This window comes from Phyllostomus hastatus, unplaced genomic scaffold (genome assembly GCF_019186645.2).
Source record: "Phyllostomus hastatus isolate PE091 unplaced genomic scaffold, TTU_PhHast_1.1 phas_scaffold_93, whole genome shotgun sequence".
In the NCBI taxonomy this organism is placed as follows: Eukaryota; Metazoa; Chordata; class Mammalia; order Chiroptera; family Phyllostomidae; genus Phyllostomus; species Phyllostomus hastatus.
The window spans coordinates 6366102-6378198 of record NW_025334042.1 but is presented as its reverse complement, the minus strand read 5'-3'; the positions used below and the strand labels follow the sequence as shown (position 1 = coordinate 6378198).

General features: G+C 40.4%; 1 protein-coding gene across 1 annotated transcript in view; it reads right to left on the bottom strand.

Annotated features, from left to right (window-relative positions):
* CPM (carboxypeptidase M) overlaps window positions 1-12097 on the bottom strand; it is an 83403-nt gene that overhangs the window by 5097 nt on the left and 66209 nt on the right. The window contains exon 8 of the mRNA XM_045829944.1: window positions 2121-2269. Within this exon, the coding sequence (XP_045685900.1) occupies window positions 2121-2269 (149 nt within the window). The remainder of the gene's footprint in view (window positions 1-2120; window positions 2270-12097) is intronic.

Sequence of the window (12097 nt, the reverse complement as noted above, 5' to 3'; positions counted from 1 at the left end):
CTCCCCTCGGGGGAGGGGGGTGTGGGGAGGAGAGATCCATAAGAAGAAGGCTAGCGGTTGAGGAGCGCCACTGCTGGGCGCTGCGGGAATGGCCTCTGGAGCAGGGGGCCTCTGAATTCCGTAGAGTTGTAAAAACTAAAACCCATGGCCTTTATTATGTCATAAAGGTGAAATAATGAAAGGCAAAGCCAGTTTTTCCCACAGAATAAACCACCTTCTCCTAGGAGTAGCTCTTCTGCTCAGAACGACTGCTATGGTTGGCATCAGACCCGCTAAACAAAGTAGAAGAATCTTGAATTTCCTAGAGAAAAGTTGTATCATCCGAGAGTAAGACACAATCTGGCCACAAAATTGGATCCTTATTCATTTAGTTCATCTGCACAAACCTACTTGGGCTCAAACCAGTCCATGCTTCCTACCAGGAAGAAATGACTCAGAAACATGTACCTTAAATTAAAATCCAGAACTTCACTTGCATTGATTGGAAAACTCACCATCATTTGCTTATGAAAGTGTAATAGGGTGCAGCCAAGAGGGGGACCCCAGATAGGGATTTGGAATGGGGTCCAGAACTCAAGGTGTCTAGGATATATTAGGATGTCCTTACCCCTGCACCCCCACAGGTGTGACTTGGGAAAGGGACAAATGGAGTAGGGGCCTTGAGAGCTGTTTTGCATAGCAACAGCTTTGCAGTTAACCTCTGGTGTGGTCATTTAACATATCTATAACCTTTAACTGGTTACATAGGTGTGTTAAATAGGTGTGGTCATGCTCTGAGCCGGGGGAATGGAAGTAACTTCCCCACCAAGACATAACTGGGGGGCAGGTCCCCCTGGTTACAGTGCCTGGGTAGGAGCTTGGAGAAGATTGGCTCTATGACATAGGGCCACACCTGCCCAGACCCATGATGGCAGCTCAGTGAAGCTGGAAGGGTATGGGAGTGCTGGCAAGTGTGGTCAATTGTGGGAGGAGTAGGTAATGGGTCTGCAGAGGAGGATTGGCTCGGGGATTTAAACCCAGACATGGCAGCCATTAGAGGGAGAATCACATGGGTTTGGCTGCGTGGGGACTCCCGTGGCCCTGGGAGAGAGAACCACGTGGCTTTGGCAGAGTGGAGACTCCCGTGGCCATTGGGCAGAGAGGACCACACCACTGGGGCAGTGGAGAGAAAATGTTATGGCTTTGCTAGAGTGGGGACCCCCACAGCTTTAGAAGGGGGAACCACCACCCAGCTTTAGCAGAGATCCCAGCGACACAGCTGATGGTGCCCGGAACCGAGTGAGGCCTACCAGCCGAGATGGATTACTGAGAAGGACCGGGGGCTGACTGAGCCATGGACTTCAATTTCTTTTCCTGAGATATTGTATCCCAGACTGGGCAAAGGGGGAAGAAGGACTGTGTGTGTTTGTGGGTGTTTTAAGGGACTTTGGGATTTTGATGAAGACATTAGGTCACTACTTTAAGTTTGTATAGCATTAAATAAACATTTCCTTTCCTTTTCACAAATCTCTGGCATTGAGAGACGTCTTTCCTCTGGCGGCGGACATAATGAACCTGGCGGGTTCCTTTCAGTAATAGCATATCACCCTTTGGCCCCCCTTGTCCCACCCTTGTTGTTCGGTAACAAAAGGACTACAAAATATGTTTATCACTTGCTTAATATAGTAAAATTTGTGGGTCAAATTTTACTTCTAATGAATTCCAAAGAAATTTTGTCCAAATCTGTTTTTTAATAGCAGAAATTATGATTTATGAAATGGGTATTAAAATGGTATTTTATAAAGCTTGTAGGTACTCTAGCTACATTGTTTAATTATTCTCACTATGAATAAGGTTTCTTCCATTTTTTAAAAATCATAAAAGGTATTACAAGAAATAGGGTCTGGCCTTTATTAAAAATATTGATTGCCAGATGGAAAAAAACATGATTTTTTTTGGTTCCTATCATGCTCCCTCTTTCAGTCCTTGCCGAAGGCAAGTCTGGTGTCATCTTTTCCTTTTGTCCTGATGTGTTTGTGCTACTTCTGGACTTTCCAGACTTATTGTAGATTCCTTCTGGGTGAGGAGGTATTATGAGTTTTGTAATATTTTAAGAACAATAACTAGAACTGTATACTTACATTTAATGTATATGACCCTGGCAAGAGAAGGAGGTAATACTCTCCAAATTTGTTGGTCTTGTAGGGGCAGATATGTTTTCTGTCTTGGACTTCTACAATTACATTGGGTAACGGATTTCCCTTATGATCAAAAACTTGACCCTTTAGACCTGTAAGACAAAAAGAGAATTCAATGTTAACACCATGTTTTATGGCATATGAAAAAAATTTCTTGTAATTATTTAAGTAAAATATGCCCAATATTTATTAGCTGTTCTGAGTTAATAAAATGTTTGAGGAGAACTTTTTGAAAAAGTTGAGATATAGTTGACATATAACATGTTAGTTTTAGGTATGCAACATGATGTTTTGATATATGTATATATTGTAAAATAATCACTACAATATGTCTAGTTAACACAGTTACAATGTTTTTCTTATGAGAACTTTTAAGATTTATTCTTTCAGTAAATTTTGAATTACAATACAGTATTCTTAACTATATTCATCTTACCATACACTACACGTCTCCAGGACATATGTGTTTGGAACTGGAAGTTTGTACCTTTTGACCACTTTCTTACATTCCTCCCACCCCTGCCTCTGGCAACTACCAATCTGTTTTCAGTATGTCTGAGTTTAAGTTCAGGGTTTTTTTTGTTGTTTGTTGTATTATATAGATGAGATCATGTGGTATTTGTCTTTCTCTGAGTAATTTCACTTAGCATAATGCCCTTAATGTCCATCCATGTTGCAAATGGCAAGCTTTTATTCATTTTTATGGCTGGTTAATATTCCATTGTAGATAAATATATATGCCACATTTTCTTTATTCATCCATTGATGGACACTTAGGTTGCTTCCCTGTCTTGGCTGTTGTAAGTAATGGTGCAGTGAACATGGGGGAACAGACATATTTTCAAGTCGGTGTTTTCACCCAGAAATAGAATTGACTGATCATATAGTAGTTCTCTTTTAACTTTTTGAGGAACCCCCACACTGTTTTCCATGGTGGCTGCACCAATTTACATTCCCACCAACAGTGTACAAGGGTTCCCCTTTCTCCACACGCTTGCCAACTCTTGTTATTTCTTGTCTTTTTGGTAATAGCCATTCTAACAGTTGTAAGGCAATATACTTCACTATTGTTTTGATTTGCATTTCCCTGATGATTAGTGACATTGTGCATCTTTTCATATACCTGTTTGCTATTATTCTTCTTTGGAAAAAATCTCTATTCAGACCCTCTGCCAATTTTTTAGTCTGAGTGGTTTTTCTCTGCTATTGAGTTGTATGGATTCTTTATACATTTTGAATTTTAACCCCTCATCAGATACATGGTTTTCAAATATTTTCTCCCATTTAGTAGGTTGTCTTTTAATTTTGTTCATGGTTTCCTTGGCTGTGCAGAAGCTTTGATATAGTCGTATTTGTTTAAGTTTGCTTCTTTTGCCTTTGTTTTTGGTGTCAGGTTAAAGAAGTTATCACCAAACTGATGTCAAGGTGCTTACTGTCTATGTTTTATTCTAGGAGCTCTATGGTTTCAGGTCTAACATTTGAGCCTTTAATCAATATTGAGTTAATTTTTATGTACAGTGTTCAACAGTGGTCCAGTTTCACTCTTTTACATGTGGCTGCCCAGTTTTACCAGCACCATTTATTGAAAACACTGCCCTTTACTACTGTATATTCTTGGCTCCTGTTCTAAATAAGTTGACCATATATATAAATTTGGTTTCTGGTCACTATTTTGATCTATGTGTCTGTTTTTAAACCAATACCATATTGTTTTGATTACTATAGCTTTGTAGTACAATTAAAAATCAGGAAGCATGATGTCTCCAGTTTGTTCTACTTCCTCAGATTGCTTTGGCTATTCTGGGGTCTTTTGTGGTTCCATAGAAATTTTAGGATTGTTTATTCTATTTCAGTGAAAAATCTCACTGAGATTTTGATAAGGGAATACATGAATTTGTAGATAGCTTTGGGTAGTATGGGCATTTTAACAATATTTTTTCCAATCTATGACCATGGAATATCTTTCCATTTATTTACATTTTCAATTTCTTTCATCAGTGTCTTAAGTTTACAGATTATAGGTCTTTCACCTCCTTGGTTAAATTTATTCCTAGATGTTTTCTACTTTTGGATACAGTGGTAAATGGGACAGTTTTCTTGATAATTTGTAATTATATAGAAATGCATCAGATCTTTGTATGTTGATTTTGTATTCTGCAACTTTACTGAATTTGTTTACTAGTTCTCACAGTTTTTAGTAGGGTCTTTAGGATTTTCTGTATATGATACGTCATGTGCAAATAGTAATACTTTACATCCAGTCAAGATGGAGGCATAGGTTAACACAGCTTGCTTCCTAGCACAACCACATCAAAATTACAACTAAAATATAGAACAACCATCACTTAAAACCATCAGAAAATGTGTTGAATGGAAGCCTGACAACTAAGGAGTTAAAGAAAACACATCCATCCAGACTGGTAGGAGGAGCAGAGATGCAGAACAGGCTGGTCCCACATCCACATGTGGTGGATAAAAATTCAGGAGGGGTATCTCAGTAGTGAGGAGTCCCAGCCTCACGCCAGACCTACCAACCCAGGGTTCCAGTGCCAGGAAAATAAGTCCCCACAACTTCTGGCTGAAAAAAACAGTGGGTATTGAGTCAGTGGAAGAAACTTTTAGAGTCCTAAGCAGTTTCCCTTAAAGAACCCACACACAGACTTACTCAGACTCGCTCCCTCTGACCTCCAGCACCAGGGTAGCCGCTTGAAAGGCACCAATGGCATACAGGGAGAAACTGAAGTGTCTGATATCAAGGTGATCACTGGGAGACAACTTTCTTTCAGACAGAAAGGCAGGCAGAGACCATTCACTGTCTTCTGAATCCTCTCCCTAACAGAGCCACGGAGTCAGAAGGCTGGTACCATATCAGAGACTCTATCAACCTGGCTAACACTATTTGCCCTGCTCTAAAGATACCCTGAGGCTTTGTCCCACCCAACTTAGAGCTGTTAACAGTGGCTTCTCCATATGAATGGCTGGAGGTCACAAATGCTTCACAACTTTCTAAAAACTCTCAAACAAGCAACAACTGGCCTCAGTGAACTCCTAAATCCCTACCTCTTGCTAAGTGGCCCAAGGCCCAGCACTATTAGCAGCCAGCCTAGATTCACACCTTGGCTTCATCTGGGAATCTCCAAGCCCAGCACAAGTAGCAGTCAAGTCAGGTTGCATTATAGCTTAGGCAGGGTGGCCCTGGGCAGAACACAGGTGTGTCTGAACTGGTTCAAAACACTGGGTATAAGGATGCTCAAGGAATTTAGTGAGGACCTTGACAGCATAAAAAAGATCCAGTCAGAAATGAAGGATACACTAATTGAAATAGAGAACAACTTATAGGGAAAGAACAGTAGAGTGGATGAAGCTGAGAATCAAATCAATGGTTTGGAACATAAGGAACCAGAGAATAACCAATCAGAACAAGAAGAAGAAAAAGAATTAAAAAAATAAGAATAGTGTATTAGTGAATAGTCTGGGACAACTTCAAGCCGTCCAACATTTGTATAATAGGGGTGCCAGAAGAAGAGAAAGAGCAAGAAATTGGAAATCTATTTGAAAAAACAATGAAAGAAAACTTCCCTAATTTGGTGAAGGAAATAGACATCCAAATCCAAGAAGCACAGAGTTCAATTATGATGGATGCAAAGAGGCCCACTCCAAGACACATCATAATTAAAATGAATCAAAGGGCAGATAAAGAGCTTTCTAGACAAGAAAAAGCTAAAGGAGCTCATCATCACCAAACCATTACTATATGAAATGCTAAAGGGACTTATATAAGAAAAAGAAGATTAAAGCTATGAATAATAAAATGGCAATAAATACATATCTATCAACAATTGAAACTAAAAACAAACTAAGCAAAAAAGAATAACAGAGACAGAATCATGGATACAGAGAATGTTTTGATAGTTGCCAGATGAGAGAGGGTTGTGGGGCAATGGGTGAAGAAGTGAGGGGATTAAGAAATACAAATAGGTAATTGCAGAATAGCCCTGGGGATGTACAGTATAGGAAATGGAGAAGCCAAAGCAATTATGTGCATGACCCATGGACATGAACAATGGTGGAGAGACTGCCTGGGGGAGTAGGGGGTGCTGGGTGTAGGGGGGCGAAGGGGTATAAGTTGGGACAACTGTAATATCATAATCAATAAAATATAGTTAAAAATACTAATAATTTATGTCTTTCTGAATGGATGCCTTTTATTTATTTGTTTGTTTGTTTGTTTGTTTGTTTATTTTTGCATAATTGCTATGGCATAGACTTCCAGTACAAAGTTGAATGAAAGTGGCAAGAGTGGATATTGTTGTCTCGTTCCTGATTTTAGGGGAAAAGCTTTCAGCTTCTTACCATTGAGTATGTTAGCTGAGGGGCTGTCATGGCTGGCCTTCATTATGTTGAGGTATACAACACTTTGTTGAGAGTTTTTATCATAATGGATAGATTGAGTTTTGTGAAATACTTTTTCTGTATCTATTCAGATGATCATGATTGTTATCTTTTATTTTGTTAAAATGGTGTATCACATTGATTGATTTGTGGATGTTGAACTACCCTTGTGTCCCTTGAATACATCCCACTTGATCATGGGGTATGATTCTTTTAATGTTCTGTTGAATTCAGTTTGCTAATATTTTGTTGAGGATTTTGTTGCACCTCTGTTCATCAGGGATATTGGCTTGTAATTTTTTTGTGTGTGTCCTTTTGCTGTTTTGGCATCAGTGTACTAAGGGTCTTGTAAATTGAATTCGAGAGGATTTCCTCTTCTTTTTTTGGAAGAGTTAAAGAATTGGTATTCTTTTAAAAATATTTGATAGAATTCACCAGTGAAGTTACTGGGTCCTGGGATTTTGTTTGTTAGAATATTCTGATACTAATTTATTCTCCTTACTAGTAGAAATTCTATTCAGACTTTTCTACTTCTTCATGATTCACCCTTGGTAAGTGTATGTTTCTATAAATTTGACCATTTCTTCTAGGTTGTCCAATATTTTGGTGTGCAATTGTTCATGGTAGTCTCTTATGGTTCTTTGTATTTCTGTCATATTATTTGTTATGTCTTCTCTTACACTTTATATTATTTAACCTACCTTTTTTCTTGGTGAATTTAGCTAAAAGTTTATCAATTTTGTTTATCTTTTCAAACAACCAGCTCTTAGTTTAATTGATCTTTTTTTCATTTTTAGTTTCTATTTCATTTATTTCTTCTTCCTTTTTTTTCTTCCTTTGAACTTTGGGCTTAGTTTGTTCTTCTTTTTCTACTTCTTTGAGGTGCCAAGTTAGGTTGTTTGAGATCTTTAAGTTTCTTCATGTAGGCATCTTAATGCTATGCACTGCTTTTGTTGCATCCCATAAATTTTAGTATGGTATATTTCTATTTTCATTTGTTTCAAGGTATGTTTTTAAATTTTTCTTGATTTCTTCTTTGAGCTATTGGTTGTTCAGTAACATGATTCATCTCCACATATTTGTGAATTTTCCAGTTTCCTTGTAATTAATTTCTAGTTTTATGAGGTCTGTCCAGAAAAAGTCTAGCCATTGTTAATATAATGAAAATGATTTGCACAACATCAATGTAACCTGGCAGCCAAGGAGAGTGGACTGGAATGTGCATGTATAAATAATGATGACTTCACTGCACTAATCAGTGGGGATGGTAGATGCCATTGAGTGAGCTTGTGTACTGTGTGGCCATCACATTCAAAATGACTGAGCGAGCAGAGCAACGAATCTGTATCAAATTTTGTGATAAGCTTGAACATTCCTCTGCAGAAACTATTTGGATGATTCAGAAGGCCACAGCTATGGGCAAGTGGTGATTGGCAGCTTTATCATAACAATGTTGCCTACTAATGCATCATGTCTCGTGCAGAGTTTTTTGGTGAAACATCACCCAGGTGACTCAGCCCCCTACAGCCCAGATTTGGTGCCCTGAGACTTCTGGCTTTTCCCAAAACTAAAATCACCTTTGAAAGGGAAGAGATTTCAGACGATGAGATTCAGGAAAATACGACAGAGCAACTGATGGTAACTGGGAGAACTGTGTGAGGTCCCAAGGTGCCTACTTTGAAGGGAACTGAAGCATCATTGTCCTATGTACAATGTTTCTTGTCTCTTGTATCTTCTGATTTCTTCAGTAAGTGTCTCTATTTTTCATAGTACTTGGCTGGATACTTTCTGGATAGGCCTCGTATATCCTTTATATCTTTAGGTAGACCCAATCACAAACATCAGTCATAATTTAATAGCCCTATTATGCATTGATTGTTGGATTCAGTGGCATTATTCTTTGAAAAAGTATTTTGATTGTACCCTTCTTAGCGTGTCCTTTGATACATTAGATAAATACAGCAGAGCTTGGTGTGACAGAAAGAACGTGGTCAGGTCTCAGTTTGAGTCCCAGCTCTCCAGCCACTAAACATTCCCAAGCTTCAATTTCATCACCTATACTTTGGACACAATATGTAGCACTGTTAAGAGAGAAACCTGGTTCTTCTTGCTGACGCAGTAAAGAATTGCAGGTCAGCAAGCCTACTAGCATGCAAGTAAAGTTTATCAGTGCTAAGTTCTAATGGGAGAGTAAAAGCAAGGGTGGCAAGAGCAGAGGTAGCAAGAGGCTGGGTGGCCAAAAAAGAGAGGGACAAGAGGCCAGGTGGCCAGGGGCCCCCCATGTGGCAAGAGAGCCAAGAGAGGGAGTCCTTTGTTCTGAGGATTTATACAGTTAGCAGGATGGGGGTGAAGAAGTTACATATTGGTTGATGGGTAAAGGTGGTGCCAGCTTCCCCAGAGAGACGTGACTACCCAGACGTAGGTATGGGGTGGGGATCTGTTAGCCCAGATCCTTATCTTGCTCCAGACTTATTTGTTCATTTTGCATATGTGACGGGAGGCAGGCAGTTAACCAAAGTTGTTTTATGGGTCCTTTCTTTGGGCATTATAGACCCCTCCCCTTACCCCTTCCAGGCCTTGGAATGAACACACTGTCTCAAGGTTTTTCTTCTCCCAGCTGGTGGAGAAGATACACACAGACTTTCAAGGACTTCCCTCCTGCACTATCACAATTTATTTATGTTGTTTGGAATGTCTGGCAGCCTTATCAATCTAGGGTCAGGACTACAGGGTCAATGAGTGAGCATGTCTTCTTTTGCTTTTAGCCTCCTGTGTTAAGTTCTCTGTTAGATTGCAATGGTGAGGGCCCTGCCTTTGTTTGCCCTCTGGCTGCTCATTTCTTGCTGCTGTGTAAGTGTTAAAAGGAATTGCCTGGCAACCAGGATGCAGTTGGCTAGCAACAGCGACTCAGTCTCAGAGTTCTTCCTATGCTATCTCCTGCATCACCACCTTCCAGGCAGGAGGATGAACAATTATTAATACTTTTCTTAAAAAACAAAAAAAAGCTTTGATCAGTTCATATTCTTTTCTTAATCCTTTTTTTAAAAAATCATTTTTAAGCCCTGGCTGGAGTAGCTCAGTGGATTGAGCGTGGGCTGTGAACCAAAGTGTCGCAGGTTCGATTCCCAGTCAGGGCACATGCCTGGGTTGCAGGCCATGACCCCAGCAACAGCACATTGATGTTTCTCTCTCTCTGTCTTTCTCCCTCCCTTCCCTCTCTAATAAATAAATAAATAAATAAATAAATAAAATCTTTTTAAAAAATCATTTTTAGACAGAGGGGATGAGAGCAAGAAAAGGAGAGAAACATCAATGTGTGGTTGCCTCTTGCTCACCCCCTACTGAGGACCTGGCTCACCAGCCAGGCATGTGCCCTAGACTGAGAATCAAACTGGTGACCCTTTGGTTTGCAGTCCAGCACTGAGCCCACTGAGCCACACCAGCCAGGGCTTGACTCTTCTTATCTGAGTAAGAAAAACTATACAACAGAACAGAAAGAATGTAGCTATGTAAATTTGTAGGTGAGACAAATACTGGGTAAATTTCTGGAACATCAATTCAACTTTGTTCCAACAAGGGCAGGAATATGTGACGGAAGAAGCTACTCATATTTCTCTCTCCTTCGGGTCTCTGGGCTAGCTTACCTTCCCACCGCTAAGGAAAATTTGTGCATTTGAGCAACATAGTTTGTGGTAGAGGTGTTGACTGTTAACATCTTTTGCATTTTTCATTGACTTCTACAAAACCAATCAAATCAAACAAAATAAAAGCCAAACTAAAAATATAAAAACTACCTTTGTAACTGACTCAATACCATCTTTTTAAAGCATCTAAGGTGCCCTGGCTGGTGTGGCTCAGCAGCTGAGTGCCAGTCTACAAATCAAAGGGTTGCTGGTTCAATTCCCACTCAGGGCATGTCCCTGGGTTGCAGACCAGGTCCCCAGTAGGAGGTGCATGAGAGGCAACCACACATTGATGTTTCCCTCCTTCTCTTTCTCCCTCCCTTCCCCTCTTTAAAATACATACATACATACATACATAAAATCTTAAAAACAAAGAATTCTAAGATTTTGAAAAAAATTTTTTAAAGCATCTAAGGTAATTCTGAAACAATTCAGGATGCTAATAATCAGTAGTTAACAGAAGACACCAAGGGAAAAAAATCTCATGGTCCTTAAAAAAGGGAAGTAAATTTCTTCTCAGCTAGAATGGGTTATACTTGAACAGAACAGGCTTCAATTTTCACATTAATGGTGTTTTTGGATGATCTTAGGTACCCATACGACACCCATATATTAGTATGTGTCACAACTGAACAAAGATTTCAAGTGACCTGTGGTCTGTCTGCCCTCAAATATGGGAGAAGAGGAATAATTTGGATTTAGGGGAATCACTAAAATCTTCATATTCCAGTTTGACTCTCATTAACTATCCTCTAAAAATCCAAAGATTCACTGCCACATGACCCTTACCCAAACCTAGAGACAGTTCTGGGGAAGGCTGGGGTGTTTGAATGTTACAGTTGCTGAACAAACACAGACCCTGCCTGAATGTGGAGTTTCTATTCGAGGGAAACCGCAGACTGCCAGCCAAACAAGAGCTGTCTTCATGTCTTACATGTCTTTGCAATACTCTGTCCAGGCATCTCCAAACCTTTCACTGAGAGGGAAGTAATTGTTTTACCAGAAGACATGATTTATTTGTACATGTTGAAATTGAAACATTGGAAAAAGACCAGTAGATCCAAAAGAGATGCATAGAGAGCCAGTACTATTACATCAGGGGAACAAAAAGTGAAATTTTGAAAAAAGCTCAGATAATAAACAAAGGAGAATAAAATTTGAGACAAATTCCGTGGCCACACATGAAGATGAGGGGGAGAAATGCAAAGCTCCCCTTCCCTTGGAAATGTACCAGGCGCCAGGAACGAAAAGCCTGCCCGGCGAGCACTGGAGTTCTGTGTCCGCTGGGTGCAGTGCAGAGGCCAGGCAGGGAGGTGCTCAGAGACTGCCGGCTCGCTCCCTGGTTCCCACCTATGACCAGTCACCACCTATTCTGTGTCTGACGACAGGTGTGTGTCTGTGTCTGACGACAGGTGTGTGTCTGTGTCCCACTGGCTTCAGCGCATCCCCGATTCTCTTAGGCCAGGTTGTTTACATTTCTGGGTGCTGTGGGCCACACTCCAAACTTTGGGCTTCAGAACTGCTTTGAGCAGAGAGGACAGCAACAGGTAACACTGTGGCTTGCTCATCTTTTTTTTAAAAAAAGATTTTATTTATTTATTTTTAGAGAGAGGGGAAGGGAGGAAGAAAGACAGGGGGAAAACATTAATGTGAGAGAGAAACATCTATCGGTTGCCTTTCGCACACCTCCGGCTGGGGCCCTGGCCTGCAGCTCAGGCACGTGCCCCGAACGGGAGTCCAAGTGACGACCTTTTGGTTTGCGCTGAGCCACACCCAACGCACTGAGCCACACCAGCCAGGGCAGGGCTTGCTCATCTTTGTTTCCCTCCAGAAAGGGGGACAAGC